This window comes from Chaetodon trifascialis, chromosome 1 (genome assembly GCF_039877785.1).
Source record: "Chaetodon trifascialis isolate fChaTrf1 chromosome 1, fChaTrf1.hap1, whole genome shotgun sequence".
NCBI lineage: Eukaryota > Metazoa > Chordata > Actinopteri > Chaetodontiformes > Chaetodontidae > Chaetodon > Chaetodon trifascialis.
Window position 1 is genome coordinate 32,595,937 of NC_092056.1, and position 12,897 is coordinate 32,608,833.

The 12,897-nt window shown below is 39.4% G+C and overlaps 1 protein-coding gene across 1 annotated transcript in view; it reads left to right on the top strand.

Moving 5' to 3' along the window:
* The window catches only part of LOC139333570 (hepatoma-derived growth factor-related protein 3-like), a 30,477-nt gene extending 19,412 nt beyond the window's left edge, over nucleotides 1-11,065 (top strand). The window contains exons 5-6 of the mRNA XM_070966065.1: nucleotides 4,266-4,400; nucleotides 6,927-11,065. Of these exons, the coding sequence (XP_070822166.1) occupies nucleotides 4,266-4,400; nucleotides 6,927-6,953 (162 nt within the window). The 3' untranslated portion in view covers nucleotides 6,954-11,065. The remainder of the gene's footprint in view (nucleotides 1-4,265; nucleotides 4,401-6,926) is intronic.
* Nucleotides 11,066-12,897: the final 1,832 nt, after the last annotated feature.

Consider the following 12,897-nt stretch of genomic DNA (forward strand, 5'->3'; position numbering starts at 1 on the left):
CTGCTAACAGTAATGACAGTGATAACTAACACTTATCACAGTTAACAATAACAATACTGAAAATAATTAATGAGGTACACTAAAATGCAAAGAAAAGTAAAAACTAACTGAATCGAAAATGAACAACAACACCAATAATAATAATACCTGAAGTGGTCAGATTGCTGTAGATTGAAGGCGCTACCCGCTGAGCGAAGCTGGAGCATGTACCCCCACTGTAGAGACCTTGTTTTTCCCAACCAGAGAATCTGGCATCAATCTTCGCAGGCCTGAATAGTTTGTTGCTGCATATTGCTATCTGGATCTTTTCCTTTCTTGTGAATTAAAGATATGGCAGCTTGTCTGAGAGTGGGCGGTAATATGCCTTGCTGCAGAGATTCATTAAACATCTCTAACAGGAGGGGGGCAAGATGTTTAGAAAACTTTTTTTAAAAATTCTACACAGAAGTCGTCAGGCCCTGGAGATTTTCCACTATTCATAAGTGTAATGCCTTTAATTATTTCAGCTATACTTATTGGAATTTCCAAGTTGTTTTTATCTTCAGTTGATATGTTTGAGGTGTTCTGTTCTGCAAAGAATTTTAACTTTTCAGAATTGCCCTTTAGTGACTCTGATTTATAGTGTTGGGAATAAAAGGACCTGAAAGTGTCATTGATCCCAGATGGGTCAGTAATTATTCAACCTGAGGTGCTTTCTATTTGAGTAATCAATTGGGAGGCTAGCCAAACCTTTAGCTGTTGTGCAAGAAGACGACCTGCTTTCTCTCCACACTCATTTAAAATGCTTTGTGTTTTGAGTAATTATTACTCTGCCTCCTTTGTTGATAGAAGATTGAATTCAGTCTGCTTTTCAACTTTTTCCTATACAGTTCTGCAGTTGGAGCCATTGCAATCGATTTTAATAGTTCTTCTTTTTGTTCCTTTCTTGTCCTGTTACTATATGCCGAATATGAAATAATTTTGCCCCTAAGGACTGCCTTCAGAGTCTCCCAAAGTAAGCCTGGGCTAACATCGTTAGTTTGGTTGGTTTCTAGGAACAAATTTATAGCTTGAGTGATACAGGTACAAAATTGAGAATCTGACAGAAGTGTATGGTCCAGCTTCCAGGGACAGACTTCTCTGGGATGGGACCTGAAGTTCAGGTCTAGCACTAAGGGGGAGTGATCCGAAATCACCTTTGCCACGTATTCAGCAGAGACTACTGAGGGGAGAAGCATTTTATCGATGACAAAATAATCTATGCGAGAGTGAGACTTATGAACATGCGAAAAGAAGGAAAACTGCTTATCTGCTGGATGTAGAGATCACCAAGGGTCAATATAGCCATATTGGTTCATGAATTGTGATAAAGTCTGTGCCATTTTAGAGGGGGTTACAGATTTATGGTTTGATTTATCCAAGAGGGGGCTCAGTACAGTGTTCATATCACCACCGAGTATCAAATAATGAGAATGTAGATTGGGTATTGAAGAAAAGTTTTTTTCATGAAATCTTCATCATCATAATTTGGGGTGTATGCATTCACTAACACCACTGGGTATTGGCATAAGGTGCCAGCCACCATTATATAGCGCCCATTATTGTCACAAACAGTTTTAACATGTTTAAATGGAACATTTTTGCGAATCAATATCGCTGCTCCTCTTGTTTTGGTATTAAACTTAGAGTGAAAGATTGCAGTCATCCAGGGTCGACTCAATCGCTGATGGTCAATAGTATGTAAATGGGTCTCTTGTAGAAAAATAATGTCTGCTTTAATATCTTTTAAATGTGAAAATATTGGGCTGCACGGTGTCGCAGCAGGTAGTGCGCGTGCCTCACAGCAACAAGGTTGCCGGTTCGATTCCCGGGTCAGGCCTTTCTGTGTGAAGTTTGCATGTTCTTCCCGTGCATGCGTGGATTCTCTCCGGGTACTCCGGCTTCCTCCCACAGACCAAAAAACATGCTCATTAGGTTAATTGGTGACTGTGAGTGGTGTGAGTGCAAATGGTTGTGTGTTTGCGACCGGTCCAGGGTGTACCCCGCCTCTCGCCCGTTGACGGCTGGGATAGGCTCCAGCACCCCCAGCAACCCCAAAAGGGATAAACGGTATAGAAAATGGATGGATGGATGTGAAAATATTCTTGCTCTTTTAACAGGCCCATTGACTCCTCCCACGTTCCAGGAGATCATTCTAACTGTATGTCCCATACCCTTATTAAATGGTTGTTTACACCTGAAAGTGATTGTTACATATGCATTGGACCCACATATGCCTGTCCCTAAGCAGATGAGAAGAGACAAAAAACAGAAAAAGAAAACAAAAATGAAGACAGAAAACAAAACAGCAAATACAAATAATAAAGAGAATGAAGCACCCAACCCCCTCCCCACCCTCCCGCCATTTCTCCCTATGTTCGCTCCCCCAAACCGAGTGAACAGCAGGTGTATTACACTTCTTGAATTCCAGAAGAACATACCTAGGTACTCTACTCACCTGCTGCTGGAGAGAGCCTAAGAGCATTCAAATTGACAAGATTAAAACTACAATTATGTGAAACAGGTAGTACGATTTTTTTATAAAGTTGCATTAACTGTTTTGAACATTCCTAACTGTAAAAGATATTTTTCCCTAATTGAACACATATGCCTAATAGGCAGTTCAAATAAAAACTATGATCCTTCGACCAGATGTTTGTACATGATGTCACGGGAATGTTCTCATGGCACATTACAGACAGGGCGAAAGATTTGCTTGTCCCTTTTTTTAAAAACAGTGCCCTTGTCATTCTCCTGTCAAATGGTGACCCAGGCCTGACGTGATTAACAGCAAGTCCAACCGCACACGTGAAATCACCTGCCAAACCTCGGGCGATAGGCAGTGAAGGAGTGATGGAAAAAAAAGAAAAGTATCCGCAGTTGCAGGAAAATGCTAAGTCAAATTGTGCAGTAGCCTACCGTCCAATTGCAATATATCCAGAATCCCGCAGAGATGGAAAGGAAAAAAAGAGTGTCCGCTGGTACCAGAAAATGTCCAGTCACGTTGTACAGTGCTGCCAAATATCCGAGCATAATTGGAGAGGGGGAAAAAAAAAAGTTTGCCGGCGCAGGAAAATATCAAATTCTAAATATCAAATGACGTTATTACCTGATTATCCATGTGTGTTACAGATCAAATATTCTCGAGCTGCCCAGCTTTAATGTAGTTAACCATCGCTGGCCAGGTTCTGAAACGCTGGTGGAAACGCTCCGCATCTTCTGCGTTGTTAAATTTATGTTCCACAGAGCACAGCAGGATAGCGGAGAGAAAACTTGACCGCCTTTTGGTGTAGCTTGGTATGGACAGAGTTGAATGTGGCTCGCTTTTTAGCTAGTGCGTTGCTCAGATCTGGAAAGATGAAAATCCTCTGCCCCTGGTACAAGAGCTGTCCTTTTTTCCTTGCAATCGCGAGGACTTGCTCTTTCTGCTGGAAACGTAGGAACCGCACAATAATGGGTCTGGTCTCCCTGCTGCAGGCTTAGCTCTCAAAGTTCTATCTGCTCTGTCCAGCTCGGGTGGGTCAGTAAACGAGCCGTCCTGTAGCAGGTCAACAAAAAACTTGGACATGAAGGTGGTAGCCACTCGCCCCTCGCATCCCTCGGGCAGACCAATGATGCGCAAATTATTGCTGCGAGATCTATTTTTGAGGTCCTCAGTTTTCGCCAATAACTCCTTATTGTCACTCTGTAGCTTATCCACCTGCTTTTCTAGGTGGTTCAGCCTGTCGCTGTGGTCCGACAGGCACACTTCCATTTCGGTGATGCGAGGTTCACCGCATCTAGTGACAGATTTATGGGCGAGAGTGAAGCCTGAATCTCAAACATGATAGCCACCCGGTTCTTCTCCAGTTCAGATTTTAGCACAGGGGTGGAAAGCGTTGTGTCTTCATCTGAGTCCTCGACCCTTGGTGCTTTGGTGTTAGCTAGCTTGGCTAGCTTTGAATGCTCGAAAGCAGTCTTCCCTTTTTGCGCCCATCGTCTTTTGCTTGCCCGACATTAGTGAATCTTACTGCGGTTAAACAAGATCACAATTCGGTTACATGTAGCGTTATTATGTGTAAATCTATGAAGTTGAACTCAGAGCCTCCCTCCATGCACCTGACCTAGTCTGTCCCCATACCGGAAGTCCCTGATTGTCCTCTTCTAACTGTTTTGGTTTATCCTCTGCAAAGCACATTATATCTATTAGAAATGAAAATTCTGACACTCAGCAAAGGTTCCTGCATCCTGATCTGTGTCTGTGGCAGAAATCCTCCAAGCTGTCAAGGATCTCATCTGGAGAGGTTGACCTCGAGAAGGATGGGAAAGATGACAACCAGAAGAGTGGTTCAGAGGGAGGAGACCCTGACAGCGACATCATTCAAAATACCACTGACAGTAAGGTGGGATTCATATATGCCTACATATTTAGCACTCTAATCATTAATTAGCCCTCAACACTGGTGCTTTTTGAGTGTCTTTTAAATTTCTGACTTGAAATTATTTATCTTTTGTAAAAATTGTAAAGCAGTTTCATTATTAATTTAGTTTTAATTTAATTTTATTTAGTGCTAATTTGCAGCGAAGCTGAAGAGACCAGTTGGTTGTCAAATAATACAGCTGCAATAACGTGTTTGATGAGATTTTCATTACTCTGTGGATAGCTGTAGATAGAAAAAGTAAAAACCACATAAAAGCCTATCAGTTTATCCACGACCCCAAAAATGTCCCCTCTGGCTAATTTAAGTTGCTGCCATCAGGAATTTAGATTTCATTCCAGAGTCCATTTGACTTGTGAACAGTCACAGTACAAGAAATGGTCAGTTTACCTTTTGTATAGAATGATAAATGCACCAGCACTTTTGACCTTATCCAAATCCCTTTGTATGTCTTCTAACATATATTTATATTTTAAGGGTTCAAGCCTCAAAGGGGCTTTTATTTTTTGTGCCTGTTTTTTTTTTTTTTTGTCTTATGCTACAGTTCAAAGCAAGCAAGATCAGTCAAAAAATGTGGCTGCCATCAAACGAAACACTTGCAGCACTGCAAGAAAATGGTCAGAACTCAATGATTTGTCCAGTCATCATAAATCTAGGTTCACATCTTAAGATCATTAGAAATAGGCCTACTGAAACATTTTGAGTGTCAAGTGCCATATTGATTGGTGCAAGTGGGCATGGCCAATCACATATTGCTCATAACTCAAGATGCCTCCGAGCAATCCTGATAAAACTCACTGGAGACATTCTCTTCTATCTCCTGAACATACACACCTAATGTCATTCAAATACACTTCCATATGTTTGAAAACATATGGAAGTGTATTTAAGTCAAAAGATTGGAAACATGGGCTGCACGGTGGCGCAGCAAGTAGTGCGCGTGCCTCACAGCAAGAAGGTCGCCGGTTCAATTCCCAGGTCAGGCCTTTCTGTGTGAAATTTGCATGTTCTTCCCGTGCATGCGTGGGTTCTCTCTGGGCACTCTGGCTTCCTCCCACAGACCAAAAACATGCTCATTAGGTTAATTGGCGACCCTAAATTGCCCCTAGGTGTGAGTGTGAATGTTGCCCTGCGATTGACTGGCGACCGGTCCAGGGTGTACCTCGCCCGTTGCCCGATCATCTGTTGTCTAAGTTTTCGATGCCGTTTTGACTGAGACCACTTCCCAACCATTTTCTACTAGGAAGTTGAAACAGGACACACCCACATCCAGATGTCAGTGTAGTGTCTTTTTCAAAGTTCAAGTCTGCACAAGTAAAAAGGTCAGCTTTTAAATATAGTGCTTCTCTGTAAAGAGTGATTGGTCACTATTTAGGACAATGTGCTTTATTTATTTTATGCTCTGTGCGTGTGGATCAGCACTGTAAATTCAAGTTCAGGCAAATTCTGGTGATCCAACTAATCCCCTTACCATTACATACTTTAGTCATACTGGCATGTCTGATTTGTGCCACACCTATTCTGAAAATGACGTCATTCTGAATGTAACTACAGCCCATAATAACTTTATTATCATTATTATTAGGAGTATTTGTTTGAACCATTAGCTATTTGAATCCACATGGAGTTGACCACTGTGGTAAGTTATTGGTAACTACTTTTAAATTAATTAGTTTAAATAAGAAGTTGAGTCCCAACTTCTGCCCTCTTGGGTGCCCTGTTTGGGTGCCAAACTGCAGGAAGATTAAGTACAAGCACTATTTCATTCCTCACTCTCTCACTGCTTAACCAACAGAGAAGCACAATGAGATCAACAACCCCCATACACTCCCACGCTTGGACTGTCCCCCCCCCCCCCCCCCCCCCACCACACACACACACACACACACACACACACACACACACACACACACACACACACACACACACAAAATAGCAATAAAGCAATAAAGTGTTATCTTAAAAACTAGATAATTTGCCAACAAATTGAATTAGCTCTTAGTCGTTTAGTGAGTGCATTTGGAATTTTAAAATCATATGGACACCAAATAGGCTACTGCCTTTTGTCTCCATCTGGTGGTTAAAAAATGCCACTGTCCCAGTTTTTAGACAGTACTAGGAAGGACCAAATCACCTTCACCTCCTTTGACTTTAATCATTACAAGCATGAGACTCCCTGTCACTGGCTCAAATGTAGTTCTAAAATTTCTATTGCATGCTTAAATCATTTGTTATACTCCCTTATGCACAAATCTAATTCTGTTCGAACAAATCCGTGCCTGTGTGCTCTGCAGGCTAAGCAGCACTTGAATTAGTTTTGTGCTCTTTCAAATCTTTTGTCATCAATATACTTCCATGAAAACAAAACAACTAAACAGTGAGCTGCCTGTCTCCTGCTGAGGGCAAAAGTTGACCAACCCCCCTATACGATTAATACTACTACCAACAATGCTAATTATACCTGTCTTTCTTTATTATTGTGTCCCACAGAACCAGATGCTCATGGAAGAACATTAAGTGATGAAAGCATGAAAGGGAAATCAGTCTTTGTCTTTGTAGCTGTGATGTTGGAAAGGTGAATCTACAACATGATTTCTCATCAGCTTTATCTGCTGGCTGCCATCGTCACCTCCACTTCTCTGTTGGACTTCCAGTATGTGTTATTATGAAAAATGCACCCATACTGATACTGGTATCAGTCATTATGTGGATGCCAGGTTATAACTGGGCATTATGTCACACAGTTTTTTCAGCACTGAAACTTAATGTCAGAAATCAAAGCGAAGTCTTTGTCATCTTGAACTCTCTAAAATGTTTTGTCATTTTTATCCAGTGACTCTGAATGCTTCAGACTTTATGTGATTAAAGAAACAAAGTATTGTAAAGTATAGGATATTTAAAGGGGCATTAAGTACTTAAAGACTTTTATCATGCTCTATTGGCAACCAGTAGGAGTTGTGATAACAGTAGCTGTGTTGTTTATATGGAGCCTATTTTCTAAGCTCAGACAATAACCCAGTCAGAATGAAAATGTTTAAAATTGTAAGGTATGCCCTTTTCATAACCTGTTAAGTGACATTCATTTGACAAGGAGTTGGTGAGTAGTGTGGGTACTAAATCTGTTACTTGACTAGCAAGAATACTAGTACATTGTCCATCTTTTGCAACTGTTCATTAATTTACAGCCTGGACAAAATAATCTTAACTCAAGGTCTGCTCTGCTCTGCTTACTGGTTTTTTCCAGAACCGTCAACTGCATCTCACAGTCTTCAATAGTGATTTGACTTGTTGGCTCAGTTGTCACATGGGAATAGATAGGAATATATTGATAGAAATAATTTATATAGATAATGTCATTGAGAGGGGGAAAAAAATATTCAACTGCAGCCAAATCACAATTTGACTATAGTAGAAGAAGTGATATTTTAGAATACTAAATACTAGAGGGTATATCTCAGTAAAACTGAACTCCCACTCCTAAGCAGCTGAATATACCAATTAGTACTTAGCTGATATATCCACTAATTATGTTTTTCTTACTGTGGCCCAGACACTTGCTCTACCTTAACTAGCTGTCCACAACCCTGCAACACTGTAACTCCAGTGTTTTTCCATGTTATTTTGGATTTGTACTAAAAAAAAGAGAGCTTATCACAGGCTCATTAAAAGTTAATCCTTGCAAAATATTTTTTGGCAAGGTTAAAAGGATGAATGCAAACATATGTTAGCAAAAACCTGAAGTTACATTAACCTGTGTAAAAACAAAACAAAACAAAGAAAGAAAGAGAATACATTTCTTCCATGTTCGTGCCACAGCTTTTCAGGTTTAGCCTGATAATATGTGAGTTAATTCAAAAATATGCTATAAAAAATAATTGCATTAACAACAGAAATGAAACCTAAAGGACTTCTAAAATTCCAATCACGATTTCAGCCAGAAGGTCACATGTGTTTATCCACAATTAAGTCACTCCCTACAGTACATACTTGGTATATATGGTTTACACGCATTGTGCAATGGAACAGTGAAAAAGATTGCTTACTGCCTCTTTAATTATTGTTGAAAAGTGACATTATATTTGCTTGGAGGGTCATTTTTTCAATGTTTTGTGAAATCTGTGTCACATTAAAAATACACTATTGGTGTATTTCTACTCAGTATCTGACAAGATGTAATACCATCATGTCACTACATGTCACATTTAGGCCAAATGAAACAGCAAGTTGGGGTTGGCATGTCTTCTTCCCAGTACTTCATAATATCATAGTGTAGATAGCCATCAATCGTATTTATACTGGCCTGTGCATACCTATCTGTATTGTATCACTCATGATCACCTGTTACTGTGTATGAAGGCATTTCACCTCCATATATATATGCACACACACACTCTCACACACTCTCTTTCTCACACACATACATACACACACACACACACACACACACACACACACACACACACACACACACACACACACACACACACACACACTCTCCTACCATCTACTGTATATGTTGGGTATTGCAGTGTTCTGATCACCTTAGCTGTAGCTTAAAACTGCTTTTTTACAAGGATAATTATGGGAGGAGTTATGAATATTCAATAACTGTCAAACATTATCCATCACCCTATGTGTTACTCTTTTATGTAACCAGAAAAAGACAAATGGAAATACATAGATACATGTATGAAGTGTTGTGGATAACTGAGTTACACATTGTAACTCAATGTTAACTATATCTGTATATTTTATTTTTGTTGTAGAATATAGGACCACTATTCTACTTGGACTGCTCTAGATAACAGCTCATCTTTTTATGGAAAGTGGTACATCTGTTATTTTGTGTATCTGTGAAATAGATCTCTGTATAGTTAAAAGCTTTTTATAGTGGCATGCTCTACTGTTGTACTCAAGATCATTCTTATATGAAAGTGTCCATTGGTTCCTACTTTAAAATCACATATTTGTTGGTATGCAACGAGAGGAAAAAGAATACACAATCAACTTTTTTCTGTTGCCTCATCTTAACGTCGAACTCTGACACTAAACCGAACCACATTATTTTCTGAGGAAACTGAGAGCTGTGAAGATGGCATTTTGAAATTGCCAAACCTATTATTGTCCCTAGGAGAGTTGACTTAGACTGATTAAAGTTGACACCAGACTGCACTGTCTTTTAACTGTGCCATTTGCCTTTACTTTGCTTCCACTATTGTTGTCATGAGATAATAATAGGCTTATTTATTTTTAGTGATAGCTGACACATTCTGTATGTCCTGTTTTTTTTGTTTTTTTTTAAATTTCCATCAAATCTTTGTTATGCTTGTATTGGGAACTTGCTTTGCATTTTCAAGGTTTGTAATTTACCGTAAACTGTTTTTTGCTGTTTATGGATGAGACTTTTACAAAATAAACTCATTGGAATGCATAGTGAGGTTTTTAATGCTCATTACACACCACAAAAAATTTTTTTGCATGGGTGAAAAATGGAGACATATTCTTACTCCTTCTTACAAGGAGTGCGTAAAAAAAAGTTTTTTTTTCCTGAAGGTGGTGTTGTAATGTAAATCAAATCAGCTGTTAGCCTCAAATGCACTTGGGCTCATATGTGCTTAAAGCTCATACTAAACATTACCATGCTAACGTGCTTCCAGTTAATATGCTAGCAAATGCACTGATATTGTCCTAAACTTTTCACTGAACTTCCGTTGGCTTCTCACTGCATAACAGTACTATTTCCCTGAGCATGGACAGAATAGCATGTCATACATTGTGAATTGTACGTGTATTATATACTGCACATCAGTGATACTACATTCTGTATATTATTCATTGCAGCAAAATACTGTGATAGACATACTTCCGTTTCCAATTGCGTGTTTCTCACATTTACATTGTGCATACTGCCAATGTAATTAGGGGTCCAAGACTGAAGGGGCTGGGGCCACATATGCCATATATGTTCATCCAAGTACCAGCGGTGCTGGGAACCCTATTGTAATTGATCAGATTTTAGGTGCCCAAGCCTGAAGGGCCTGGGGCTCCCAGTACCAGTGGTGGTGGGTAAGTTGCTGGTCATGTGACAGCAGTAGCCAGAACAATTAAAACTCAAAGCCACTTTGTCACAGTCAAAATATTTAAATTTAAAGAAATGATCAACTTTTTACATGAAAAACATGTTAAGTGTCAACTAATATGACAGCTGTGTTGTCCTGATATTTTTGTGATCTACACACATGCCTTTTAAAACTGTCACTTGTTCAAAACCAGCCCCACACAAAGGTGAATGCATCTCCTGTTTGTTACCATCTGTTGTAAACTCTTGCAATTTAAAAGCTGAAATTCCATATCCTGTGCTGCTTTGCAAATTCCAATCTCAAATTAAACTACTGTATTAGTACTCTCGATAGGATTTCATTCATTTTCTAGCAGGTCTGGTTACATTTTATATAGCTGCAGTATCTGGCCAGTATGTGGAGCTGTGTGCTTAATGTGTCAATAGCGGACGCCAGTCACTAATAGAGTGAGACGTCAGACAGTACGAGTAACATGGAGCAACACAGACGTTAAGACTGATATGTTTTGTTACCATTTTTGCAGGAATAAAAAAAATTAATGTGCGACACAAAGGATCGACCACGGCGTCATTCTTAAAAGTGTAACAATAACACCACTAAAGACACAGATTGTCGTGAAACAAGATAGGGTACAGTATTTACATTTACCTTTTTTAGGTGAAACTTAACAAATATTTAATGTGGATCAGCAAACTTTCGTTAACTTTGTTGTTAAAGCCAGCAACTTTAGTTGTGACCACAGCAGCACACCTGATTGAAATGAATTGTAACTAGCTCAACTAGATAACATGGCTAGCTTGTGTCTAGCAAGGTTGTTCTGGTTAATTCAGTCATTACACACATTGTTTGTGACAATGACAATGTATCAGTGATGAAAGATGGTGAAAAGATCAGCACCATAAATGTGGATCATCACAGTAAAAAAGAAATCAGAACTGCAGATAGTTATTGACTTTGTTTTTCTGTTGAAGAGCTGACATGTGAAACCACTGGAGACCGATGACATCATAAGCCATTTATCAACAAAGGATCCAAAAAGTAACAAGGTATGTAACTGTCAGACACGGCTCTCTATATCCTCCAAAATAATCAAATTGAGCATGTGTGTGCATATAATGGGACAGTCCTAATTAGGGCTGGGCGATAAAACGATAGCGATATGTCTCACAATAGACACGTCATCAATATCAATAAAAAATGTGTTCATGCGATTTTTTTTTTTTCTTTGTCGGAAGAAACCTGAAGTTGTGAAGCGAGGTTGGTTGCATGAACAAAGGGACTCGCTCTCAGGTAACCGAGCAACGTAGGGAGTAATCGCTAATCAGTGAGAGAGACACGCTAACACGCCAATCATGTAACATTATCAAGTTCGGTTGCACCATCTCGTTGTCTCGTGTTTGATGCTCCGCGAGGAGTGAGATGAGAAATAGAAAGCACTACAGCGAGCGAAGAAATTGTCGATAAAACAGGGAAAGTCAGCTCGCCAGTATGGCAGACCAATGTGGTCTGTAACTTATGCAAGACTGTCGTCCCCACTAAGACCGGTAATACCACAAACTTATTTAACCACCTTAGCCGCGCTCACTCTTTGGAGTGCAGCTGTATTCGCCAACGTCCAACAACATCTGCAACCGCAGCACCACCGCACATGCAGCAGACCACCGTGCAGAGGTATCTACTTCAGTGCCTGATGACAAATCATCTAAAAGGCACAAAGACATAATGGAGGCAGCGGCATATCATATAGCTAAAGACATGCGTCACTGAGCACTGTGGAGAAGTCAGGTTATAAACATCTCTTACGCGTGCTTTTATTTATTTATTTTTATTTTAACACACTTGCAATAAAAATATAATTGAATAGTTCATGTATGTTTAGAGTAAGACGAGTGACTACAGTTGTTCATATGTCTAGGCTGGTTTTATAATTCAGTCAATCTTACTGCACTGTCTATCATGTTTGTATGTTACAGATGTCAAGTCTACCTCAGTTTCTGCTATGTTTCCAAAACACTGCACATATCTGAAAACATTTTATTCACCAGAGGGTGAAACAGCTTGTGAACTTCCTGCACTAAACCTGCAGAAAAAAAGTTCTCAGGTTTCTCTCTGTTTACATTTTTACACTTTTTTTTACATTTATTATTTGAGTGTTTTCCATGGTTGTGTTGACATTTCCTTTCTTTTCTGCCTTGATAGCTGAGGGGATTATAATCAGAGGAAGGAAGGTTAAATTTAAAATAAAAATGTTTAAATTTAATGTATTTTTCTCCTGGTCCTTATTTGAAATAGGTCATAAAAATATCAATAATTACCGATATCGACCGATATAAAACACTTATATCGTGATACAGTTTTCAACCATATCGCCCAGCCCTACA